We start from the raw sequence: 23876 nt of genomic DNA on the forward strand, positions 1-23876 counted from the left end.
CCTGCCCTGCCCTGCCCTGCCCTGCTAGAAATAACTGAGCAGTGGGCATTTGCCCAAGGAAGGGAGTGTCCTTTGTACGGTCAGACTGGCCTCCAAAATACCCCACCAGCTGTTTCAATCTGGGTCAGGTAGGACATCAAGAATAGGCTTGGGGAAGGCCTCTGGTCTCCCTTGGGCATCTTCTCCCAGTGAGGGGCAGTTCTCTCTGGTCCGAGCCTCTGTCATCAACTGAGGGTGGGTGGCCGGTGAGCACCTGACCACATTTGTTGAACACCTGCCATGGGCAGGTCACTTGGTCTGGGGTGGGGCTGAGGGAGTGGAGCAAGATGGAATAGGAGCTGACCTGCAGGCTGACTTTTTTTTTTTTTTTTTTTTTTTTTGTATTTTTTCTGAAGCTGGAAACAGGGAGAGACAGTCAGACAGACTCCCGCATGTGCCCGACCGGGATCCACCCGGCACACCCACCAGGGGGCGACGCTCTGCCCACTAGGGGGCGATGCTCTGCCCCTCCGGGGCGTCGCTCTGCCGCGACCAGAGCCACTCCAGCGCCTGGGGCAGAGGCCAAGGAGCCATCTCCTGCGCCCAGGCCATCTTTGCTCCAATGGAGCCTCGGCTACGGGAGGGGAAGAGAGAGACAGAGAGGAAGGAGAGGGGGAGGGGTGGAGAGGCAGATGGGCGCCTCTCCTGTGTGCCCTGGCCGGGAATCAAACCTGGGACCTCTGCATGCCAGGCCGACGCTCTACCACTGAGCCAACCGGCCAGGGCCTGCAGGCTGACTCTTAAGGCCTTTCCAGCTGAGTCACACATGTGCTTGCCCCTCAGCATGCTCTAAACCTGGCTCCTGTCTAGACCCTGCTCGTCCAACCCCCGACCCCACCCCCACAGCCCTGTCGCAGTCACTCTTCCCACCCCCGACATCCCGCCTCTCAGCCCCTCCTGACTGTGCGCCTGGAACCGCAGCACTCCCACCTGGACCCCCCACGCTCCAGTCCAGCCCCTTCCAGCTGCTTGTCTTCCCTGAAACCAGCCACCTTTCCTCTTCTATTTATTTTTACTATGAAAAAATTTAATCCTACCGAAGAGACTATGGCAGGCATCAGTGGACCTACCCCCAGATTTAACAAATGTTCATGTTTGCTACCTTTGCATCAGCTACTTTGTGTGTGTGTGTGTGTGTGTGTGTGTGTGTGTGTGTGTGACAGAGACAGAGAGAGTGACAGATAGACAGGAAGGGAGAGAGGTGAGAAGCATCAATTCTTTGTTGTGGCACCTTAGTTGTTCACTGATTGCTTTCTCATATGTGCCTTGACCGGGGGCTACAGCAGACTGACTGACCCCTTGCTGAGCCAGTGACCTTGGCCTCAAGCTGGTGAGCCTTGCTCAAACCAGATGAGCCCGCACTCAAGCTGGCAACCTTGGGGTTTTGAATCTGGGTCCTCTGGGTCCCAGTTCAGCGCTCTATCCACTGTGTCACCGCCTGGTCAGGTGCTAGTTTTTTAAAAAAAATAAAAGAAAGAAAGAAACACCGTGGTGCCGATAGAGGAGGTGTCACATAAACACTAGGTTCCCCGCCTTCTGCCTTGGGCTTTACTGAGAAGGTGGGAGCAGAGGTGGGTCTAGAAGGGTTTCCGCAGAGGCAGTGGTCCAGGCAGGGAGCTCTGCGTGGGTGGAAGTCTGGAGCAGGACTGCGGTGGGCGCACCCAAGGTCGGGAGACCTCTGCTCTGGTGGATGGAGCCCGACAGGGAGGTACCTGCACACAGGCACCCACCTGATGGTGCCCGAGCAGCCAGCCCTCTCTCCTTGCACCCCCTCTCCCTTCTGCACGAGTCCCAGGTGGGGAGCTAACAGCTGGGAGCCCGGGGGGGACGGGGGACGGGACTGAGGACACCAAACTCTATGGAGGAATTTTCCCTGCTGCCTTTCCCTGTTCCCTGGGAGGAGTCAAGTGCCCCCCCCCCCAAGCCTGCCTAAGAAAATCCTGGGAAGCCCGAGGCTGGCCCTGGGTGGCTTGCCTCACTACGTGGGTTGCTTTACAAGCCCCCCCCTTCACTCCAGCAACTCTGCCCAAGTTTTAGTTTTTACTTTGCGGCTTTTCCCCTTTTCCACCTAGGCCCCACCTTGTCCTCCCCTTCTGCAAATGTAAAGAGACACTAGAATGTCCTTGGCCTAAGGGGCCTCCAGAAAAAAAGATGTAATAGGAAAAGCCTTCTATGGGATTGGGAAGGAAGGCGCTGAGGCAGTGGGTGCCCAAACCGGCCCTTGGTGCCACCAGGCAGGACTGCGGCCCGTGGGCTGCTCGGGTTGGCGATTAGGAGCACCGAGTCCAACCCCAGAGCAAGTCAGCTGGTCCTCTCAGACCTCCTCAGAATGCAGCCTGGATTCGCCTTCTTCCTCTCCGTCCCCACCCTGGTCCAGCCCCGTCACCTCCCACGTGGGCAATTGAATGGCTTCTTCAGGGATCTCCCCATTTACACTCTTGTCTTCCCACCAACTAGAGCATCCTTTTAAAACAAAGCAGACCACATTACTCTTCTGTTTATAACCTTTGTGAAAGACTTCCTTTCTTTTAGGAATGAACTCCCAATTCCTTGCTCTGCCCCAGGCCCTGTGTGGTGGGCCCCTGCCCATCTTTCTGGACTTGTCTCCTGCCATCCTCTCTTCATTGGCTTTCAGCTTTCCAATCACTTGCCTGTTCCTGGAATACCAAGCATAGTGCCGCCTTGAGGCCTTCGTCATTGCTATTCCCTCTGCCTGGAACTCCCTTTTTCCTGATCTTCAAGTAGCTGACTCCTGGGCACTTAGGCCTCAGCTCATGTGGACTCTCCCAGAGGGGCCTTCTTGACTGCTTCCTCACAGAACTCCCCTCAGAGAGCCTCCCACCCCCAGCCCTGTCACTCGTGGTTAAATTCTTCATTCTATTGTCTTCTACACTTATCAGAGCCTATCATCATCTTATTTAACAATTTGTCTACATGTTTACTGTCTTATCCCTGCTGGGATGTGAGCTTTAGTAGAGCAGGACCCTGCCTGCTTGCTAGCTTGTTTTCCCGGTGCCCAGAACAGTGCCTGACACATAGCAGGTGCTCAAGAAATCATTGAGTGAAGAAATAAATGCACAGCCAGCTGGAACTGAGTACAGAGGTCCCATATTTTTTTCTTCTTCTTTTTTTCCAAGTGAAAGGAGGGGAGGAGAGAGACAGATTCCTGCACGCAGTCCAACCAGGATCCACCAGCAACCCGTGCCTGAGGATGATGCTCTGATCATCTGGGGCCATGCTCGCAACTGAGCCATTCCTAGCGCCAGAGGCAGAGGCTTCACAGAGCCATCCTCGGTGCCCAGGGCTGATGTGCTAGAACCAGTTGAGCCATTGCTGTAGGAGGGGGAAGAGATATAGAGAGAAAGGAGAGGGGGAGTGTGGGGACACAGATGGTCGCTTCTATGTGTCCTGACCAGGAATCTAACCTAGGACATCCACACGCCAAGCCGACGCTCTACCACTGAACAAACCGGCCAGGGCTCAGTAGTCCCATCTTATCTCTGGAGGATACATTTTCTGAAACCACGGAAAGTACCGAATCCTATATGTATTATGTTTTTTTTATATACATACATACCCATGACAAAGTTTAATTTATAAATTAGTAACAATAAGAGAATAACAACAATAACTAACAATCAAATAGAATAATTACAGCAATATACTGTAACAAAGGTTCTGTGTATGTGGTCTGTCTCTTTCTCTGATAACTGATCTGATGACTAAGATAGCTACTAAATGACTAGCAGACAGGGTATATACAACGTGGGTATTCTGGACAAAGGGATGAGTCACACCCAGGCAGGACGGAGGAGAGTGACAAGAGATTTCATCATGTTACTCAGAATGGCGTGAATTTAAAACTTATGAATTGCTTATTTTTGGAAGTTTCCATTTAATATTTTCGAGTTGAAGTTGACTGAGGGGGGTTTACTGAAACTATCAAAAGCAAAAAGGCTTTTGATAAGGGGGAATACTGTATAAGGGAATGGGTGAACAAGACTCACCCCCTCCTTCTCCACTCTAAAAACAAGTTCTGCTGTTTAGCTCTTGTTCCTCCTGTGTGCTTGTCTTTGCTTATAGGCTAGCTTTGCTATTTATTGGGAGCACTTGTTAAACACTGGATGGAATCCTTGTGGCAAAGAATGGTGAGGGCTTTTAAGTGTTAATGGGCACACCACCTACTTAGTAATCTTGTTAAAATGCAGATTCTGATTCAGCAGGTCTGCATGGGGCTTGATATTTTGCTTTTCTACCAAGCTCTCAGGTGATGATGAGGCCAGTCTCATGAGCACACCTTGAGTAGTGAGGGCATAGACTTTGCAAAGACATTTGAAGTCCTCCTTCATTCTTTTCTTTTTCTTCCTTCTGTACAAATGTGATCTTTCTCTCATTTGGCCATAGCCCTTTGTGACCAGACGGGAACTTGGCCTGGCAAATTTGGGCTCTGTGTGAGGAACACTCCCCAGAGGTTGCCAATGGGAGTGTGGGTTGTCTCAAAGAGATGGTGGCTTCCCACCATTGGAAGGGCTCCTGTGAGCTTGGATGGTCACGTGTCAGGGGTGTTGATGCCTGTGTGGGGAGGAGCAGGTCCCTCCCTATGATTCAACTTTGTGTCTTTGTGTGCCTTCTGTAAACTTGTGGAACCAGGATCTCAAGTTGGGGCTCATTCGTTTATGGTGGCTTTTATATGTCATCTGGCAAGTCCTCAGTCCTCACCCTTTTCAGTCTTAACTGGGGAATGCTTGGCGCTCTGTATACTGTGTGTGTGACTGGGTGGATAGTACAGGGGGATAGAGGTGGTGGCCTCTGCTTTGGGAATAGTTCAATCATATAGGAATGTGATGCCTGACTTGGTTGTATCTAGGTGATCTTGCATTTTATATTGTCTTCCCTCTTTCAGTTTGATTCAACAGACCTTAACTGAACTCCTTTGTATTAGGAGAGGCTAACAGACTCTCAGTGACTCACAATAATACAGGTTTATTTCCTGCTCATGTCATAGACCAAAACCAAAACAAAGTACTGGAGAGCTGTACTCCAGGTAGACATTCAGGAACGTAGACTCTCCCATCTGGTCACCCTATCCCCCATGAATCTCTGTCTAAATCTCTACAGGGAGATCTTATAGGTTTTCTGAAGGATGCACACGTCACCCCTGTTCATATTCCATTGGTCAGAATTTAGTCACACGACTGTACCTCCCAGCAAGGGAGCCTAGGAAATGTAGTCTTATGCGCCCAGCTATGTGTCAGACCCTGTGATGAACAGTGGGAATGTCAAGTCACAGATGTTGCTTTCAAGAAGCTCACAGGCTTTTGAAAGGAGGCAGATGTATAAACAAGTAATTACAATATAGCGGTAAGTGCAGTTTTAAAAGTGTGACCAAGTAGCAGAAGCAATCTAGAGGAGGGAGTAAATGAGGGATAAACCTATACTAAGGCCTCAGAGGTGGTGACAGCAGAGGTCATATAAGGTGGGGCATTCCAGTTAAGCGGAACAGAATGTGCAAAGGCATAGAGCTGTGGAACAGCAGTGAGGGCTGGGTGACCTGGCTGACAGCCCTCCAAAAGCAGAAAGGGCTGTGTTATATCTGGGTGTGCAGTATGTGGGGAGATGCAGCCGGGGCAGGATATACAACTGGAGAAGTGAGTCAGAACAGTGTCTTAAATGAGACTTTGTTGGCAGAGAACCAACAAAGAGCGCGAATCCAGAGATGAAACCATCAGACGGGAGCAGATTGGAGCAGCATTAGAGATGGTACGTGCTTAGTACTCTCCTCACCGGAACCTTCAAAGAGGTTTCATGTTTGTTTAGGTTTTTTTTATCCTGTGAAGTTTCTCATGGGAGAGAGTGCTGGGGGTGCGGGCAGGTGACCTAGCCACGTCACCTGGTGCTGCAGTGCTCCTGGCCTGACAGTGCGGGGTCCAGCTGACAGCATGGAGCCTCTCCGGCAGCTCCCAGAGTCTCAGACTCTGAGCACCTGTTCCTGAGTTTAGGGTGGCCAGCCGCTGTTGGTGCTGAGCAGCAGCTGCAGGGTCACTCCCAAGCAGAGGAGAGGTGAGCTCTTGGGAAGAGAGGGTTCCATGTTGACAGGCAAGGCCACAGGGAAGATAGGGACTCTGCCTATGACCCCAGCCTTCTTCTTTAGCCTGTTCTTTTGTTGTTGTTTTCTCCTTTTGCACAAGACCTGGAGGGGTGGGGGAAGGAAGGAGGTTAGGGCCTGGAAGCACCCTGACCCATTAGGAATCGAGAAAAACTGGGGAAAGGAAATGCTTGGGAGAGGGGAAAGAAGAAGGCCGTGATGTTGGATTGTCCCACTCGGCTTCTGGCCAAGAGGCGGCAGCATCAGGAGAGCAGGCTGGGGACCAGCTCTGCCGTTTCACTGGCCCCAACAGCAGCCTGGGCCCGGGACCACTGAGGGCCTGTCTTGGCCTCATCTCTGCCAAGAATGTGCTATCTTTGTCCCAAACTTTGGCCTGAATTTCATCCCGTAGTGGCTGGGGCACTTTGGGCAGCACAGTCCTGTGCCCTTGGCAAGGATGATCAGGGTGAGAAGGATCAAGAAACACTGGCGCTGGGGGTGTGGTTTAGCTGGAAATGAAGGTGGAGGCTCAAGTCTCTTTTATTCCCTCTCCGACTTCTTCAGGCCTTGTGCTCTTTGTCTGTGGTCCTTGGAGGTCCCTGTGGAAGAGGAAATTGTCGGGCAGCTTCGGGGGTAGGGGTTTAGTAACTTTGGGGGGTTTGGCGAGGCTGAGGGAGAGCTCGAGACCCTCCAGGAGGGAACAGGAGGGGGTGTCTTTAGCTGGGACCCTGCTGGAACATACACCGCACGCGCACGCGCACGCGAGCAGAGTGTCTCTGGCTGGCCTCTTTCTGTGGGGGAGTGTTACTACCGACGCCCTGGGCTGGTGCCAGCATCTTTCTGGAGATCTGTCCCACACGCAGATGTTTCTTGCACCGCTGTTCCGTCTTGTGTACTGGGCGGATTGCTCTTCCTAGGACTCCACTTGCACAGATTACTCCTGATCACCCTCCTCCGGGGGCTCCCGTTGCCAGAGGAGGAAGCCCAGGCTCTTCCTCCAGCCTCAGAGGACCCTCTGGCCCTGCCCCCATGCTGCCCAGCTTCCCTCTCCTGCCCCCCGCTCCTCCAGCCCCTACTTGCCCGGGGATGAGAGGAAAGAGGGGTCAGCAAGCAGCCGGGAGATGACACTGGGGAGCTAAGAGGATTGTGTTCTAACCCCAGTCCCACACGAGGAAACCGCATTTCAGGCTCTGTGTGTCCAGGCGAAGCTCTGCCTCTTTACCCTGAAGCCAGGCTCGGAGCTGACTGAATCCAGGATCTGATACAGGCCTCTAGGTCGCTAGCTTTCCAGGTGGTCGGCTGCCCTAGCATCATGCCCTCCCGGCCCCTCCTGGCCAAAGGAGACATGAAAGTCTTGTGCTAAGACAAAGAGCAGGAGCCTCACACCAGTGCAGGCTATGAAGAGACAGGTGAGGGCCCTGAAGTTCTTTCAGCCATTGACAGTGAGGGCTGGTGACCTGGCCGACAGCCCTCTGAGAGCCAAAAGGGCTGCGGGAGATGGGAAGATACTGCTGAAGCCTCTTGACCTTGAAAAAGGTGACCTCCCTGGTCAAGACACATATGAGAAAGCAATCAATGAACAACCAAGATGCCGCAACAAAGAATTGATGCTTCTCAAGTCTCGTCATTCCTGTCTGTTTGCCCCTATCTGTCTCTGCCACACACACACACACACACACACACACACACACACAAGCAACAAGGCAATGCAGTTTCTAATAAAAAAAGAAAGAAAGAAAGCAAAAGGTGACCCCATTCATCAAACAGTGTGCTCACCTGTGTTACCTCATTTGATCCACATACCACCATGGGGTGGCTGCTTTTATTCACCCCCACCTTACAGATGAAAAACTGGGTCCCAGGGAGGTTGGGTGATTTGGCCAAGGTCATGTAGCTAGGATAGAATTCTGACGTTACAGATCAAGAGTTCTATCACTAATTAGAATACTCAGTGGCAAAACAGTGAGAAGAGAGGCATCTGTTTTTGATGGTTTCCCCCATGCCTGGTGTGTGTTGAAATGCTTTACATCAGGGGTAGTCAACCTTTTTATACCTACCGCCCACTTTTGTATCTCTGTTAGTAGTAACATTTTCTAACCGCCCACCGATTCCACAGTAATGGTGATTTATAAAGTAGGGAAGTAACTTTACTTTATAAAATTTATAAAGCAGAGTTACAGCAAGTTAAAGCATATAATAATAATTACTTACCAAGTACTTTATGTCAGATTTTCGCTAAGTTTGGCAGAATAAATCTTTATAAAACAACTTACTATAGTTAAATCTATCTTTTTACTTATACTTTGGTTGCTCCGCTACCGCCCACCATGAAAGCTGGAGTGCCCACTAGTGGGCAGTAGGGACCAGGTTGACTACCACTGGCTTACATCTTACATCTTCCCTTTTTAGCTTCTCAGTCCCCAGGAAGGAGAAAATAAGCTTGAGCCCATTTTACAGATGAGTAGACTGAGGCTGAGAAAAGTTAAATGGGAATAATGGCAGCACTTTCTCCCATGTCTTCTCCCTGGACTTCACAATACCCATGGGGACAGGGCAGTTATTTCACAGAGGAGGCCACTGCTACCCAGAGAGGCCAAGTCACTTGCCTCATTTGCCCACCAAGTCTTTGCAGGCTGGAACCGGAGTCTTCCTCTCTTGACTACCATTGAATGTTATTCCTTGGAAGGCTCTGGGTCAGTGTGGTGGGGGTGCACGGAGTGAGCCCACTGGTGGTTTCAGGGGAGGACGTGTAGTCACTGGCGGGGACACCTCCCAGGCTGGAGGAGGCTCCCCCAGGACGGCACTGTCCTGCACACTCTGCTGGCCTCGCTCGGTGTACATCTCACTGTGCGTGGTTTCAGGGGACACCTTCCAGGTTGAAGGAGGCTCCCCCAGGACGGCGCTGTCCTGCACACTCTGCTGGCCTCGCTCGGTGTGCATCTCACTGTGCGTGGTTTCAGGGGACACCTTCCAGGCTGGAGGAGGCTCCCCCAGGACGGCGCTGTCCTGCACACTCTGCTGGCCTCGCTCGGTGTGCATCTCACTGCGCGTGTCGGGCTCGCCTCCCAGGCGCAGTGTGTTCATATGAAACATGTCCTAGCCACCCCCACGCACCTGATGGGCTGCTGGACGAGCCGCAGGCCTCCTTCCCAAGCCAGCCCACGCACACCAGCTGGGCAGCTGCCCTGGGGTCCCTGGACACTCGTAGCCAGGCCAGGCCTGGCCAAGACACCTCTCCGGCTCATCTTCCCCCATGGCTCCCTACTGCCTCTCTGACCACAGGGCTGGAGCTTCCCAAGCACTTGCGCTGGCATTAGGGACACCATTTGGTATCCTAACAAAAGTGAGGATGATGATAGTAACGGTAATAGTAGCTAGTGTGTATGGGACACTCAGTGGCTCTGGCCAAGCACTTTGTGCCCATTATCTCATTTAACCTTCTCACCCACCCTGTCACAGCAGCTCCTACCACTGTCCCCGCTGTGTGGATGAGGAACCTGGTTTGAATCCAGATCTGACCAGCTAGGCACTGTTTATAGTTATTATTCACATTTTCCAAAATGTTGTATAGGCACTATAGTGAGTTCAGGAAGAGACTCTGGTAGTAGAACACAGGCAAATGTTTTCTCTTTTAACAGCTGGTTTTGTACAATGTACATTGGTGTTTGAGGTTGAAGTCTTGTGTGTCCCCCTCAAATTTATATGCTGAAGTTCTAGTCCTGAGGACCTCAGAATGTGACTTTATTTGGAAATAGGGTTGTTGCAGATGTAATTAGTTAAGATGAGGTCATACTGAGGTAGGGTGGGCTCTTAATCTAATGACTGATGTCCTTATAAAAAAAGAGGGAATTTGGACATAGACATACACACAGGGACAACGCTGTGTGAAGATGAAGGCGGTGATAGAGGTAGTATTTCTAAAGCCAAAGGATGCCAAAGATTGCCCGGAAACCATCAGAAATTAGGGGAGAGACATGGGACAGACCCTCCTAAGGAACCAACCCTGCCGACACCTTGGGCTGGGACTTCTAGCGTCCAGGACTGAAATAAAAATTTTCTGTTGTTTAAGCCACTCATTTTGTGGTATTTTGTGACAGCAGCCCTAGTAAGTTAATACAGTGAAAACCACACACACACACACACACACACACACACACACACACACACACACCCTCACTTAATGCTGTTGATAGGTTCATCTCAGACAGTAAAGCAAACGACCAATCTGTCACCCGGCCCGGCTGCTGTAGACAGCAGTTTAGTGAGTGTTACTACCTGAGTAAGTATCTGGGGCGTGTGACCTGCCCTCCCACTCCCCACCCCACCCCCACCCGAGATTCTAACCACATGCAGCACAGTCTTCCAGATGAGTTCCAGAAGTAACTCTCTGTTTGTCCCACTGCCAGTGGTGCTTTATGGTGCCCTAATTCCACATGGGGGTATCTGTTCTTATCCAGCTGTGATGCCAACCATGTCATCCTCCCCAAATCACTGGAATAAATTATCAAGAGCCTCCACCCTGGATCCCACCACTTTCTCTGACACGTGGCAGCATTTCATGGGATTCATGAATAAGTCAGTTCACTCCGATCGGACTGCTTTGTCCAGCAGTCCTGACCCTCCCACTGCCAGGCGACTGTATTCGCCTTCCCTGCCTGTGTAGTCCCTTTTCCACAACTACCCTTTATTCAAGGCCCAGCTCTCCTCTGTCCTCGTCTGAGAAGTCTGCTTTGCTCGTCACAGCCACACTGACCCGGTCCTTCCCCGAACTCGCATGGCACGGCTCTTTGTGCCTCTCAGCAGGCTGGTGTTCATCTAGGTACATCCTGACTCCTTGGTTCTCCTGGCCCCCAACCAGATCACAGACCGTGACTTACACCCTGACTCATACTCACACAGTGCATAGGATGTCATGGGTCATGGCTTTTTTGGAAAGGGAATTGAAGTAGTTGAAGGCTTGCATGTTTTCTAGAAAATGATCGAGGAAGACTTCTTTGACTTGATAAGGTCTTTTGGAAGCTGGGTTGGGCTCCCTCTCAAAGTTGGGGTGTCCTCCAGCATTCTGTGTCTTGGCTTCAGCGTGGTGTGGGCCCCTGCCCAGAAACCAAATACATCCAAAGTAGGCAGTTCCTTGCCCTGCCTCCTGTCTCTCTCCGTGGCTACGGCTTCGAGGGTACTTGGAGTGTCAGCTTTGTAGGTGGCAGTGGTTTTGCCGAGAAAGTCTGTGTTCCTCCCGTCCACCATCCTTCACCTTGCCTCATCCTGGGGACTTTGAGCAGCTGCCACACAACCCCCTTCCTATACTGCTCCTTCTTGTTCGTAGAACACACCGCAGTATCTTCTCGGGGTTCTTCTGTCTTCCCTGTAACTGCATCACCCTCCCCCACTGTGTGGATGGGGGGGGGGGCTCTGCAAAGGGCCACTCGGCCAGCCGGCCGGTGCCATGTGGAGCCCAGGGCTCCAGACTTGAGTCTGGAAGGCTCTGCTTCAGGTTCCTTGCATGGCCGCTGCGGGGGTGACAGGGAGGGAACTGGAATCATTCCTCCTGGCCCCCGCTCACGCTCTGCTGGCTCACCACGCCTCCAGCCCTGGGATCTAATTCTTTCTCTCTCCTTCTCTCCCCCTCTCTCTATTATGGTAAAATGTATGTAAGATAAAACTTAATATTTTTAAAATTGTGGTAAAATATACATAACATAAAATTTACCGTTTTGACCTCTTTTAAAAAGTGTATACAGTTCAGTGGCATTCACATTGGTGTGTAACCATTATCACTGCCCTTTTTCAAAACATTTTCATCTTATTTTCTCTTTTAAGCCTAGTGTTTTATAGCTTCTAGGAGTTCATCTTTTTTTTATTTTTATTTTATTTTTTTTATTATCAAATTATTTTTATTTCTTTATTCATTTTAGAGGAGAGAGAGAGATTGAGAGAGGGAGAGAGAGAGACAGAAGGGGGGAGGAGCAGGAAGCTTCAACTCCCATATGTGCCTTGACTAGGCAAGCCCAGGGTTTTGAACTGGCAACCTCAGCATTCCAGGTCAACACTTTATCCACTGCACCACCACAGGTCAGGCCTTTTTTTTTTTTTTTTAAATAAGAATGTGAGAGCCCTTTAGGTCCAAAAGTGTCCATCTCTTGAGGGTTCTCTTTGGTCTTGTACATAAGTTCCTAGTGGTTGTGAATACTGACAGTTTTATTTTTTCCTTCTCACTCAGCCTGTCCACCTCTCATTTCATTTCCTTATGTTAATATCTTAGGAAGAATCACTAGTACCATAATGGACAGAAATAGTGATAGTGGGCGGCATCCTTGTTTTGTTTCTTCACTGAGGACTGTTTTGGGTAGACAAACATTTTCAGAATAAGAAAGTTTACTCCTGCCTGACTGGTGGTGGTGCAGTGGATAGAGCATTAGCCTGGGGCACTGAGGTCTCAAGGTCACCAGCTTAAGTGCAGGCTCATCTGGCTTGAGTACAGGCTCACCAGCTTGAACACAGCGTTGCTAGCTTGAGCATGAGATCATCGAGATGACCCCATGGTCACTGGCTTGAGCCCAGAGGTCACTGGCTTAAGCCCAAGAGGTCATGGGCTCAGCTGGAGCCCCTGGTCAAGGCACATGTGAGAAGCAATCAATAACCAACTAAGGTGCCACAACTATGAGTTGATGCTTCTCATCTCTCTCCCTTCCTGTCTTTGTCTCTGTCACTCTCACTTAAAAAAAAATGTTTACTCCAATTCTTCTTTGTTAAATTAGAAAAATATTATACATGGATATTGAGTTTTATAAGATACTTCATCTATAATGTGAGAATGATAATATAGTTTTTATCCTTTATTTGATAATGGGTAAATTATATTAATATCTCTTCTAATGATGTATCATTCTTACATCTTGAGTGAACTTTAGTAGAAATGTATTCCTAATGGTGGAATTTCTGCCTTCTTTATTTCTTTCATTGAATTTATTCATTCAGACTGTGGTATTCAAGGGGCCAGATTGCCTGGGTTTGAATTCCAGTTCCACACCTTGCTAGTTTGGGCAAGCTATTTAATCTCTCAGTATTATGGAAAATAGTATAATAATAGTACCTACCTCAAAGAGTTGATATGAAACGTAAATGTGATAAGCCATGTAAAAATTCTTAGCACAGTACCTAACACAAAGTTCTCAGTAAATGTTATTTTTACCATCAAACATTTACTGAACACCTGTTTTATCCCAGGACATGGGCCAGGAGCTGAAAACTCATGGTCAGGTGACCCACAGGACTGCCTTATCAGGACAATCCTGGAAGTCTTATTTTACACATCTTATCTTTACATAATTCTTACTAGCACTGACTTTAGCTCTGAAAAGTTTCCCAATTTGGATAAATTATTTGTTCACCAACTGATTGAGGAAAAGGTCTTTGTGTTGTAGATGTGGAGGACTTGGCTGGACTTTGTTCATAATTGAGCTTCTCAAATGTAAAGCAAAATTATGGTTGGAGTCAATATAGAGATCCTACAGGACTTCACAGGTGTCATAAACTTTCCCTTCTTCTTCTTCTTCTTCTTTTCCTTTTTAAGTGAGAGGAGGGGAGATAGTGAGACAGACTCCTGCATGGCATGCACCCAGACCAAGATCCACCTGGCAACTCTCATCTGGGGCTGACGCTCGAATCAACTGAGCCACTGGCTGTGAGAGGGGAAGAAGGAGAAAAGGGGGAGAGGGAGGGGAAGAGAAGCACATGGTGTACCCTGACTGGAGATTGAACCCGGGAAATTCACACACTGGGTTGATGCTCTACCACTGAACCAACCGCCAGGGTTCTTCCCGTCTTCTTGTTTACATTTATTTCTGACAAGAAACCTTCTGTCATCATTATCTTTGGTCCTCTGAAAGTAAATACATCTTTTTTCTATGGCCACTTTTAAGATTTTTCTCTTTATTACTGATTTTGAGTAATTTGCTTATGATGTGCCTTGGTATAGTTTTCTTTATGTTTCTTGTCTTTGGAGTGGGTTAAGTTTCTTGCGCCTGTGAGTCCAAACAAGAAATCACAAAGGAAATTTTAAAATATTTTGAACTGAATAAAAACACATTGAAACACATATGAAAATTTGTGGATCACTGCTAAAGCACTGTTTGAAGAAAAATTTATATCTTTATATTTGTAAATTTAAAAAGAAGGTTTAGCCTGACCAGGCAGTGGCGCAGTAGATAGAGCATCGGACTGGGATGTGGAGGACCCAGGTTCGAGACCCTGAGGTTGCCAGCTTGAGCGCGGGCTCATCTGGCTTGAGCAAAAAGCTCACCAGCTTGGACTCAAGGTCACTGGCTCAAGCAAGGGGTTACTCGGTCTGCTAAAGGCCCACAGTCAAGGCACATATGAGAAAGCAATCAATGAACAGCTAAGATGTCGCAACTAAAAACTGATGATTGATGCTTCTCATCTCTCTCTGTTCCTGTCTGTCTGTCCCTATCTATCCCTCTCTCTGACTCTCTCTGTCCCTGTAAAAAAAAAAAAAAGTTTAAAATCAGTAATCTAAATTTCTACTTTAAGAAAAAATTTTAAACTAAGTCTAAAAAAATTAGAAGGAAAGAAATCATGAGAACAGAAATAATAAAATAAAAAGCAGAAAACCATAAAGAAAATGAACAGAGCTCAAAATAAGCTGTCTGAAGAGATGGATAGAATTGATAAACTCCTTCCTAGGATAATTAGAGAGAAGAAGAGAAAACACAAATCACCCATCTCAGGAGTAAAAGTGAAGCTGTTACTTCAGGTTAATCAATAATAAGGAAATGTTGGTAACAATTTCCTGCCAGTAAATTTAATAAGTTAGATGAAATGGATAAATTCTTTGAAAAACTCAGCCTGCCAAAGTTGACTCAAAAAGAAATAGAAAAATATTAAGCACCTTTATATTGAATTTATAATCAAATATTTTCCTGCAAAGAAAGCTCCAAACCTATATAGTTTTACTAGTGAATTCTATCTAATATTCAAGTATAAAAAAATACCATTTTACACACAAACTTTTAGGAGGAAGGAATGTTTTCCAACTCATTGTGTGACACCAGCATAATCCTGCTATCGAAATCTGATAAAGATTTTACAAGGAAAGATAATTCAGAATAATATCCATCATGGACATACCTATAGATGCAAAATCCCTCACAAAAATATTAGCATATTGCCTGACTGGTGGTGGCGCAGTGGATCAAGCACCTACCTGGCTTGAGGTCGCTGGTTCAAAACCCTGGGCTTGCCTGGTCAAGGCACATATGGGAGTTGATGCTTCCTGCTCCTCCCCCTCTTCTCTCTCTCTCTCTCTCTCTCTCTCTCTCTCTCTCTCTCTCTCTCATATCTTTAAAATGAATAAATAAATAAAAATAATTAAAAAATATTAGCAAATCAAGGCCAGCAGCTTATAAAAAGGATAATACCTCCTAACCAAGTCATGTATAGTCCACTGATTCTCTACGAGGTGACAATGCCGGGGAAGCGCGGGAACTTGTACCAAAAAGTCATGAAGTGCTGTGAGGTACTAAAACAGGGAATTTAAACCAGGAGAGCTTTCGGAATTCAATGAAAGGTGGCAGGACCTTAGACTGGAAATGGTCAAAAAAGGCTTTCCAGAGTAGATGTCACTTGGTAAGGTCACCAAAGAAGGAAGGGAACTGGCAAGTACATTTCAAGTCACAATGGAAGAGAACTTTAAGGAAAGCCACACATATATCACTACTGTCCCTCTCTGTCTCTGATTCTCCTTGTTGTGTCCCCAGTGTCTAACACAGGGACTGGTAATGGTAAGCCTTCAGGCGGAGAATGGATGGAACAATTCAGAGATTTCCCTTACTCTATCGGGTCCCCAGGGAGATTGGGTGGCCTTGCTTCTTTTGTAAGGGGCATTTCTGGGTCAGGGTAGCACCAGGCTCTTGTAGTAATGTTCCCTTTGTTCCGGAGCTGGAAAAAGTGGAGTAAGGTTTGAGGATTGGGGCCTCAAAGCTGGAGGCTGGGACCTCCACCCTCTGGGAAGGCAAGAAGTTGGCCTCTTGGGTTACAGATGTGCCCCAGCTGGCCTTGGGGGGCCCCCGCCCCTCTCCCCAGTGTTTATTGCTGTTTAGTCCTACCACTGAGGGGCTGCTGAGTCAGCTTTCTGCAGCTCCTGGAGCCAGGCTGTCCTGTATCTCTCACACTATCCACCCCTTAGATAAACAGCCCGGCATCCTCCGCACACTGCGACTGTCTGATGTGGTTGCAGAGGGCTCCATTAGCCAGACGCCTCTCTCTCTAAGAAGGACCCTGGCTATGGGCCCTGCTTTTCTTCCAGCCTGAGTCAGGCCTTTGCTGGAGCGACAGGAGAATCGACTTCCTGCCTGAAAAGGTGGCCGCAGCAGAAGTCTCTGCCGGGCGGAGCCTTCCTTCCTCGCTGCCCACGCACCCAGGCTTCCTCCTGCCGGAAGGCCTGGCCGGCCTCTTCACCAGACAGCCTCCCTTCCTTAGCCTTTCACGCCAGTGTTGTATCTACCAAGCCCAGCCCTGCACCTCGGCACCGACCAGGTTACAGACCACTTTGCAGCCTGCCTGGCCCCCTGGGTGGGGTGACATTTGGATTGTATATCAAACATGGCCCCAGATGTTTATTCCACCACCCACCACTCTGCCATAGACGCTGAACGGTGCCGCTTTGCAAACCCCCACGCTGAGTAAACTCAGCTGGGCCGCCTTTGTTTGGTTTGCTCTGGAGCCTGAACAAGGGGATTTGCTTTCTTTGAAAGGTGACCTGTGGGCAAAGAGACTACCACCGGCAGCTGATTCTTGGTGGGCCTTGGGAATGACAGAGAGGGCAGACACCAAGACTGCTGCCTCAGCAGTGGCACTGGGATTAGTGACACGTGTGGCTGGGCTTAGCACCTGACAGCTAGGGGTGGAGGGGAGCAGACCAGCCGGGCACTTGTGGGCCTGGACAGGACCCCTGACCTAGTACTCTCAGTAGACGGGCTTGTCTCGGCCCCAGGAGGCCTTGGTTTGGGCCAGCACTGAGGAAAGAGAAGAAGCGGAAACAGGAGGAGAGGTCCCCACAGAATACCCTTCAGGAGGCCTGTGGAGAGAAAGCTCAAACCTGCAGGGCCAGCAGATGACCCTGGCCTTCCAGGAGGCACGTGAACCCATTGAGAGAAGCCAGACTCCCCTTTAGCGGGAAAGGCACAGGGAATGTGACTGTCACTCTGCCACGCTGGCTTTACCTCCTCCAGGAGGCCTTCCCTGACCTCCCCCTTCAGCTTCCTCGTCCCCTGTCCTCACCACTCCAGAGCTTCTTGTCTCTAGCACCAGAGTAAAGGTTCACTGCATTGTTAACAAGCACCCCTCGCCCCCGTGACTCAGGGATGGGCAGACTTCAAACCATACTTTGAGAACCATCTCACCTTAGAACAACCCACCCAGATAGAAATATGAGCCACATATATCATTTTAATTTTCCTAAGTGCCACTTAAAAATGTAAAAGACAAAAGGTGAAATGATTTCTAAAGTATTTTTTATTTAACCTGAAATACCTAAAATGTCATTTCCACATGGAATCAATACACAAATTTTTAATGAGGTATTTCACATTTCTTTTTTAAAAACGTCGTCTTTGAAACCTGGTCCACAGCCCAGCAGCTTCAGCATCATCTGTGAGCTGAAGAGGTACCTGCATTACCTGTGGAAATGCAGGATCTCAGGTAGCTCTAGAGCCGAGCTCCTCCCTGTAAGGCAGCCATTCTCAACCTGTGGGTCGCGACCCCGGCGGGGGTCGAAGGACCAAAACACAGGGGTCGCCTAAAACCATCGGAAATACATATTTCATTTAAAAATGTATTGTATATGTATTTCCAATGGCTTTAGGCGACCCCTGTGTTTTGATCGTTCGACCCCCGCTGGGGTCGCGACCCACAGGTTGAGAACCGCTGCTGTAAGGGCTGTGACTTTACTTACCCCTGGTACCTACAGAGGGCTGAGCTATAGGAGGTACGGACGTAGTATATGTTTTTGGAGGACAGGAATGAATGCTTGAGTCCTGCCTCCTCCCCCTCACCCACTCTTGGCACTGTACTTCCTATGTTAATGAGAATCTCAGAATCTTAGGTCTGCAAAAGAACTTGGGAGTCAGAAGACAAATGTGAGTCAGAGCTGATAGAAGATTTAAAGTTTCTATAGCCTAATTCCTTAGAGCCCCAAGTTAGGTAAGTCCCACGGCTTGTTGGGCACCTTCTTTCAGGAGAAAAGTGGTTTGAGGGGGCAGATCTCACCAAGGGGTGTTGCTGGGTCTGCCTGGCCCTTCAGATATCTCTGTTCTCTTCCTCAGGAATTGTGGAGCCATGGCTCAGGGGCCCAGGTCTGACCTGCTCATAGTAGTTATCCATCTTCTTCCAGAATGGCTTTGAGGCACCTACAAATATGCATAGATTTCAACAGATTGAAACAAAAGTAGAAAATACAGTAAAGAAGTGTGCATGGATGTGTGGACTAGGATCCTCACTACAGTAATACATATAGTAGCGAAAAGTCAGAAAGAAACTAAATATCCAAAAGGAGGGGAGTAGCTGAATAAACTGTGGCCCATTCAAACATTGAATTCTGTCATAATTAAGAGTGCTGATCCGGACGTGGTCAGGGACGTGGGGATGTGTTTGCTACATAGTGGAAGAGTGCTGCCTCGCTCGTTTTATTTACATGCACAGAAGAATGTCTGGAAAGGATATCTATCCCCAAGTATTAGTATTGCTTTTGCAAGGGAAGACTTATTCTTACTCTCTTTTGCACAAACCACTGCTTCTCTAATTTTTAGGGGTTTTTTACCCCCTCAGTGAACAGGAATTCTCTTAAGTGATACAGAAATAAAATTTACAAAATAGAATACGGGTAAGGAAAATGGGAAAAGGAGAAAATCAGAGGCTTACTCTGGGTAGAATTTATGTAATAATGTACTGATTTTTTTTAAAGTTCTAAGTACAAGTTTATGGCATTATGGCTCAGTGGCCCTTCTTATAGCTCCAGGCAATCACTGAGTGTCAGCGCGATGGACTTACAGCATTCAGGTTTGAAAATTCATGAGCTAGCATTCCTTAAATCTCAGTCTGTATTCAGGGAAGTGAAAATTAATAACGATGCAGTCTCTGTTTTGTTCTGAATGGAATCCGACCACGGGCCGCCCTTCATGTGTGGGATCTAAATAGCCTGTGTATGTCGGATAATGATTGTGCGAGAGAGAAGCCTAAAGTGATATGTTGTAGCTGCGTGGATGGGTGGGTGGGTAGGAACATGCGCACAGGCACACACATGGGAAATCAAACACAAGACCGCTTTCACCATCTTCAAGGCTTGCACTTTGATCCAAGCCACCATCAGCAGGATCCCGACTGGTTTCCTGCTTCCACTCTGCGGCCCGTTCCTTACCGTGTAGCCCGAGCCATCCTCTTCCTGATCTGGCCCCTGCTGCCTCCTAGTGCTCGTTGCCCACCCCTTAGCCCAGGGGTCCCCAAACTACGGCCCGCGGGCCACATGCGGCCCCCTGAGGCCATTTATCCGGCCCCCACCGCACTTCCGGAAGGGGCACCTCTTTCATTGGTGGTCAGTGAGAGGAGCACATTGACCATCTCATTAGCCAAAAGCAGGCCCGTAGTTCCCATTGAAATACTGATCAGTTTGTTGATTTAAATTTACTTGTTCTTTATTTTAAATATTGTATTTGTTCCCGTTTTGTTTTTTTACTTTAAAATAAGATATGTGCAGTGTGTATAGGGATTTGTTCATAGTTTTTTTTATAGTCCGGCCCTCCAATGGTCTGAGGGACAGTGAACTGGCCCCTGTGTAAAAAGTTTGGGGACCCCTGCCTTAGCCCCTCACTCACTCCGCTCCAGCCGGGCTGGCCTTTTCAGGCTCTTTGCACTTCCTGTTCCCTTGGCCTAGAAACACTCTGCACTTCCCTGTCCCCGTCCAGTGCGGCTTCGCTTCTACAATCCTTGTGGGTCTCTGCTTGATTGCCATCTGACTCGCCTCTCTCGGCACCCTGTATAAAATAGCCACCAGGCTCTTTCTCAACACTGGTCCTAACCCATCTGTCTTCTTAGCACTTGTTCCCCCCGCAGAGCACGCATTGATGTGTTTGCTCTTTGTCTCCTTCCGCTAGAATGTGAGCTGTCCGCAGGCAGGTTTTATTTCTTCTCTTTACTGCCCTTGTCTTAGTGCTCAGTGCACCAAGTAGGTGCTCACTAAATATTTGAAAGACAGAATAGACTTCAGATATCATGTGACTGACCTTCCTCATTTTACCAATGAGGCGCCTGAGGGTCAACCGATAGAGCCCCAGGGCAGGCCGAGGTCACACAGCTGGGCGCACAGGGCTGGCCCTGCCCTCTCCACCCTGTTCCAGCTCCGCTTGTGCCTCTGAAGGGAGAGGAGCCACACGCACAGGGGCCACGGCCTTGGCCATCCTGTCTCCTGTGTGTTTTTCCAGTTTACACAGAATTTCAGCCCAGAATAGCAGAAGAGAAAAAAAAAAAAAGTTGTTCCCCCAGAACCCTGGAAGCTCTTCCAGTGGGTCTGTCCCTGGAAAAACAGCAGTGATCTCAGGGAAGGTAGGAAACGGAGCCGAGGGTTCTTCCATCCTGGGGTGAGGGGGGGGGGGGGGCGCTGGATTTGGTTTTGCAATTAAAATAGCATCTGGGTCTGTTCACTCGGAGCCGGTTCTGGAAGGTTTATCTGCAGTCTCAGGCGGGGCCTCCCCGCCCCCCCCGGCCCGGCCCAGGAGGGTGTGAGATGGCAGGTGGCTAAGGGCTCACCCAGCATATGACAAAGAAGCCACTTGAAACCCCACATGCAGCCTGAAAGCCTGCCTGCCCCTATCCCGGCCTCGCTCGCTCGGAAGCCTCTCCAGACGCCTCCCCCGGGGCCCTCGTCCCTCCTTGACATCACTCAGACACCCGCTTTGATGCCCGGGGAGCTCTGGCCTCCTTCCTCTCATGCCCCATGTGGCTTGGTAATCGTCTGTGAAATGAGGGATTTGAGGCACCACTCATCCATGTGAGGATAGCGGGGCCCGGAACGGCTGAGTGGAGGGGGGGGAAGGATGCTGAGTGCTGTTGCCGTCTTCTCAATCCTGTCCCTCTGTCTGGCTTCTCAGATGCAGCTTTTGGATAAGTTTCCCATCGAAGGTGGACAGAAGGACCCCAAGCAGAGAATCATTCCCTTCCTCCCAGGTAAGCTGTGGGTGGCCCGGTTGATGGGATAGAGGAGCGCCCTGGGGAGGGGCACTCCTTAGGTCAAGAGAAGACTGGGTACTAGGCCGTACATTCTGGGCAGGGTAGTCCCAGGGGTCTGCATAGTAACAATTCTCCAGGGAACTGGAAGTCCCTGAGGTTGAGGCCATCGTCCGCACAGGGCTTCTTCTACCGTCCCAGGGCCTTTCCGGGCCTGTAACTTCTGGAGGAGTTCTCGAGCCCTTGGACTTAGGGTCCTTTTTACAAAAAGCACAGAGATCAAGTTCTCCTATGAAAGGATAAAAAAACGCAGGCTGAACTTTTCACTTGTTCCCGCTGTGATCATGGATCCCACTCCCTGTCTGATTGCCTCCAGGCCTCCCAGCACCATGATCATGGAGGGGCTCCGTGCCCTGCCTGGCTTTGCGCTGGCTTGGGGTTTAAATGTCCAACAGCCAGGTTTGTAATGACCTTAGATGCTGCTCCAATAGAGTCCAGATGCTCTGCCCACCAGGGGCCTGAGAGAGCCCAGCTGGGACGCTGTGGACACAAGTGTCCCAGAGCCAACAGGAAGCCAGGGGGTACCCTGATGCTGGGGTAGATCTGGCCACGGGCATGAAGGCTGCCTGTTTGCTCAAGAAGAAGGCACGCCAGGGAAAGAGTACCTCGTTATTGTTCAATCTGTGAGTGCTGATGAGGGGCTCAGCCTATGCTAGGCCCAGAGTAAGTACCTGGGGGTGGGTGTTGGGGTGGCCTGGTCAATCAAGGGGGATCTGGACTTGTTTCTGTCCTCTAAGCATCTCAAGGTAGTGAGAAAGACCTGCTCCCTAAGGAGAGAACCAGCTGAGGCAGGATGGGACCCTCCTACGAGGACTGTGAGATCCCACTTTTTTTTTTTTTTTTTTTTTTTTTTAGAGACAGAGACAGTCAGAGAGAGGGGTAGACAGACAGGAACGGAGAGATGAGAAGCATCAATCATTAGTTTTTCGTTGCGCGTTGAGACTTCTTAGTTGTTCATTGATTGCTTTCTCACATGTGCCTTGACCGTGGGCCTTCAGCAGACCAAGTAACCCCTTGCTGGAGCCAGCGACCCTGGGTCCAAGCTGGTGAGCTTTTTGCTCAAGCCAGATGAGCCCGCGCTCAAGCTGGCGACCTCGGGGTCTCGAACCTGGGTCCTTCCACATCCCAGTCCAACGCTCTATCCACTGCGCCACCACCTGGTCAGGCAGATCCCACTTTTGATCGGAGAAGGAGCTCATAGCTGAGGAAGGCAGCAAAGGCCTCCTGAAGGGGGTGGGCTGGAGCTGACCTGGAAGCCTGTGGTGTTGGAGGGTGGGGTGAGTGCAGGGTTCTGTCCTGCTGCTGCTGCTGCTGCTGCATGACCCAGTATCTCGGGTATCAGACTGCCTGGCTTCACCCCTGGAAACCCCGGCACTGGTGGTTATCAGATGTGCTTTATGCCTCAGTTTCCTCATCTGGAAAGTGGGGATGATAATAATATCTACTTCTTGGGGCTGATATAGGATAAAATGAGCACTCAGGTGCCTAGAACTATGTCTGGCCTCTCGTTGGACCTAAATAAATGTTAGCCTTTATTATAACTTACTGACCATGCCCGGCATGGTACACAGCACAGCTGCATGTTGTTTATTTGATTCAGTGAGGTTCTATCCCCGTTTCACTGACTGGGACACTAAGGCCAAGGCAGGCTAACAGACTTGCACAAGCCACCCAGCCAGGAAGTGTAGCCAACACCAGAGCTCTCACCTCGGGCTCCTGGGCCAGGGCTGCCCTCCACCCCAGCCACCCCGGGGGAGGCCGAACAGCTGCTGAAGGACCAGGGGCCTCCCGTATGGGGACTCTTATAGGAGTGTGGTGAGGATGAAAAGAAGTCATGTAAAGCACTTTGCACAGTGCCTGTAGTAAATGCTCAATAAATGACAGCTATTCATAAGTAGTCACCTGACCCATGCCACCCCCAACTCCTGGGAAAAGGCAAGCATAGGACCCCTTCCAGCCCCCAGATACATGTGACCTGTCCCTAGGGGCGATCCTGTCTAGAAGAATGAGGTTGGCTGTTCCCCCACTCTCATTCCATCCCGAAGGAAGTTTAGCTGTCTTCTCCCACCCACCTTGAGTGGGCTTTGTATCTCCATGGTTCTGGATGGTTGCTCACTGGCTCTCCATGACATTGCTGGCAATTTGGAATCCCACCCTGGGGCTCCCAGGCTCTGTTCCTGGCTCCCTGACCCCCAACTAGAAACTACCTTAACCGTATGATACTCTACTCCTTAGCTTGGACAGGACAGAAAAAGATTTGAGTTTTTTCTTTTTTGTCCTTTTTTGCTCAATCCCTCCATCCCTCTCACCCCGCCCCCACCTCCGACGCTATCTTCCTGCTGTCTGTGTACGAGCCTGTCTCTGTTTTGCTTGCTAGTTTGTTTTGTTCATTAGATTCCGCATATGAGTGAAATCAGATGGCACTTGTCTGTCTTTCTCTGACTGCGTATTTTACTGAGCA

General features: G+C 49.5%; 1 protein-coding gene across 5 annotated transcripts in view; it reads left to right on the forward strand.

Moving 5' to 3' along the window:
- Window positions 1-23876, forward strand: part of SH3PXD2A (SH3 and PX domains 2A) — a 241501-nt gene that overhangs the window by 70493 nt on the left and 147132 nt on the right. For 4 of the 5 annotated variants that reach the window (XM_066354520.1, XM_066354521.1, XM_066354525.1 and 1 more), the window contains one exon: window positions 21280-21355. In XM_066354520.1, the coding sequence (XP_066210617.1) occupies window positions 21280-21355 (76 nt within the window). Of the gene's footprint in view, window positions 1-5745; window positions 5800-21279; window positions 21356-23876 lie in introns of those variants that run through there. The other variant, XM_066354524.1, reaches the window with a different exon arrangement.

This window comes from Saccopteryx leptura, chromosome 13 (genome assembly GCF_036850995.1).
Source record: "Saccopteryx leptura isolate mSacLep1 chromosome 13, mSacLep1_pri_phased_curated, whole genome shotgun sequence".
Classification (NCBI taxonomy): Eukaryota; Metazoa; Chordata; class Mammalia; order Chiroptera; family Emballonuridae; genus Saccopteryx; species Saccopteryx leptura.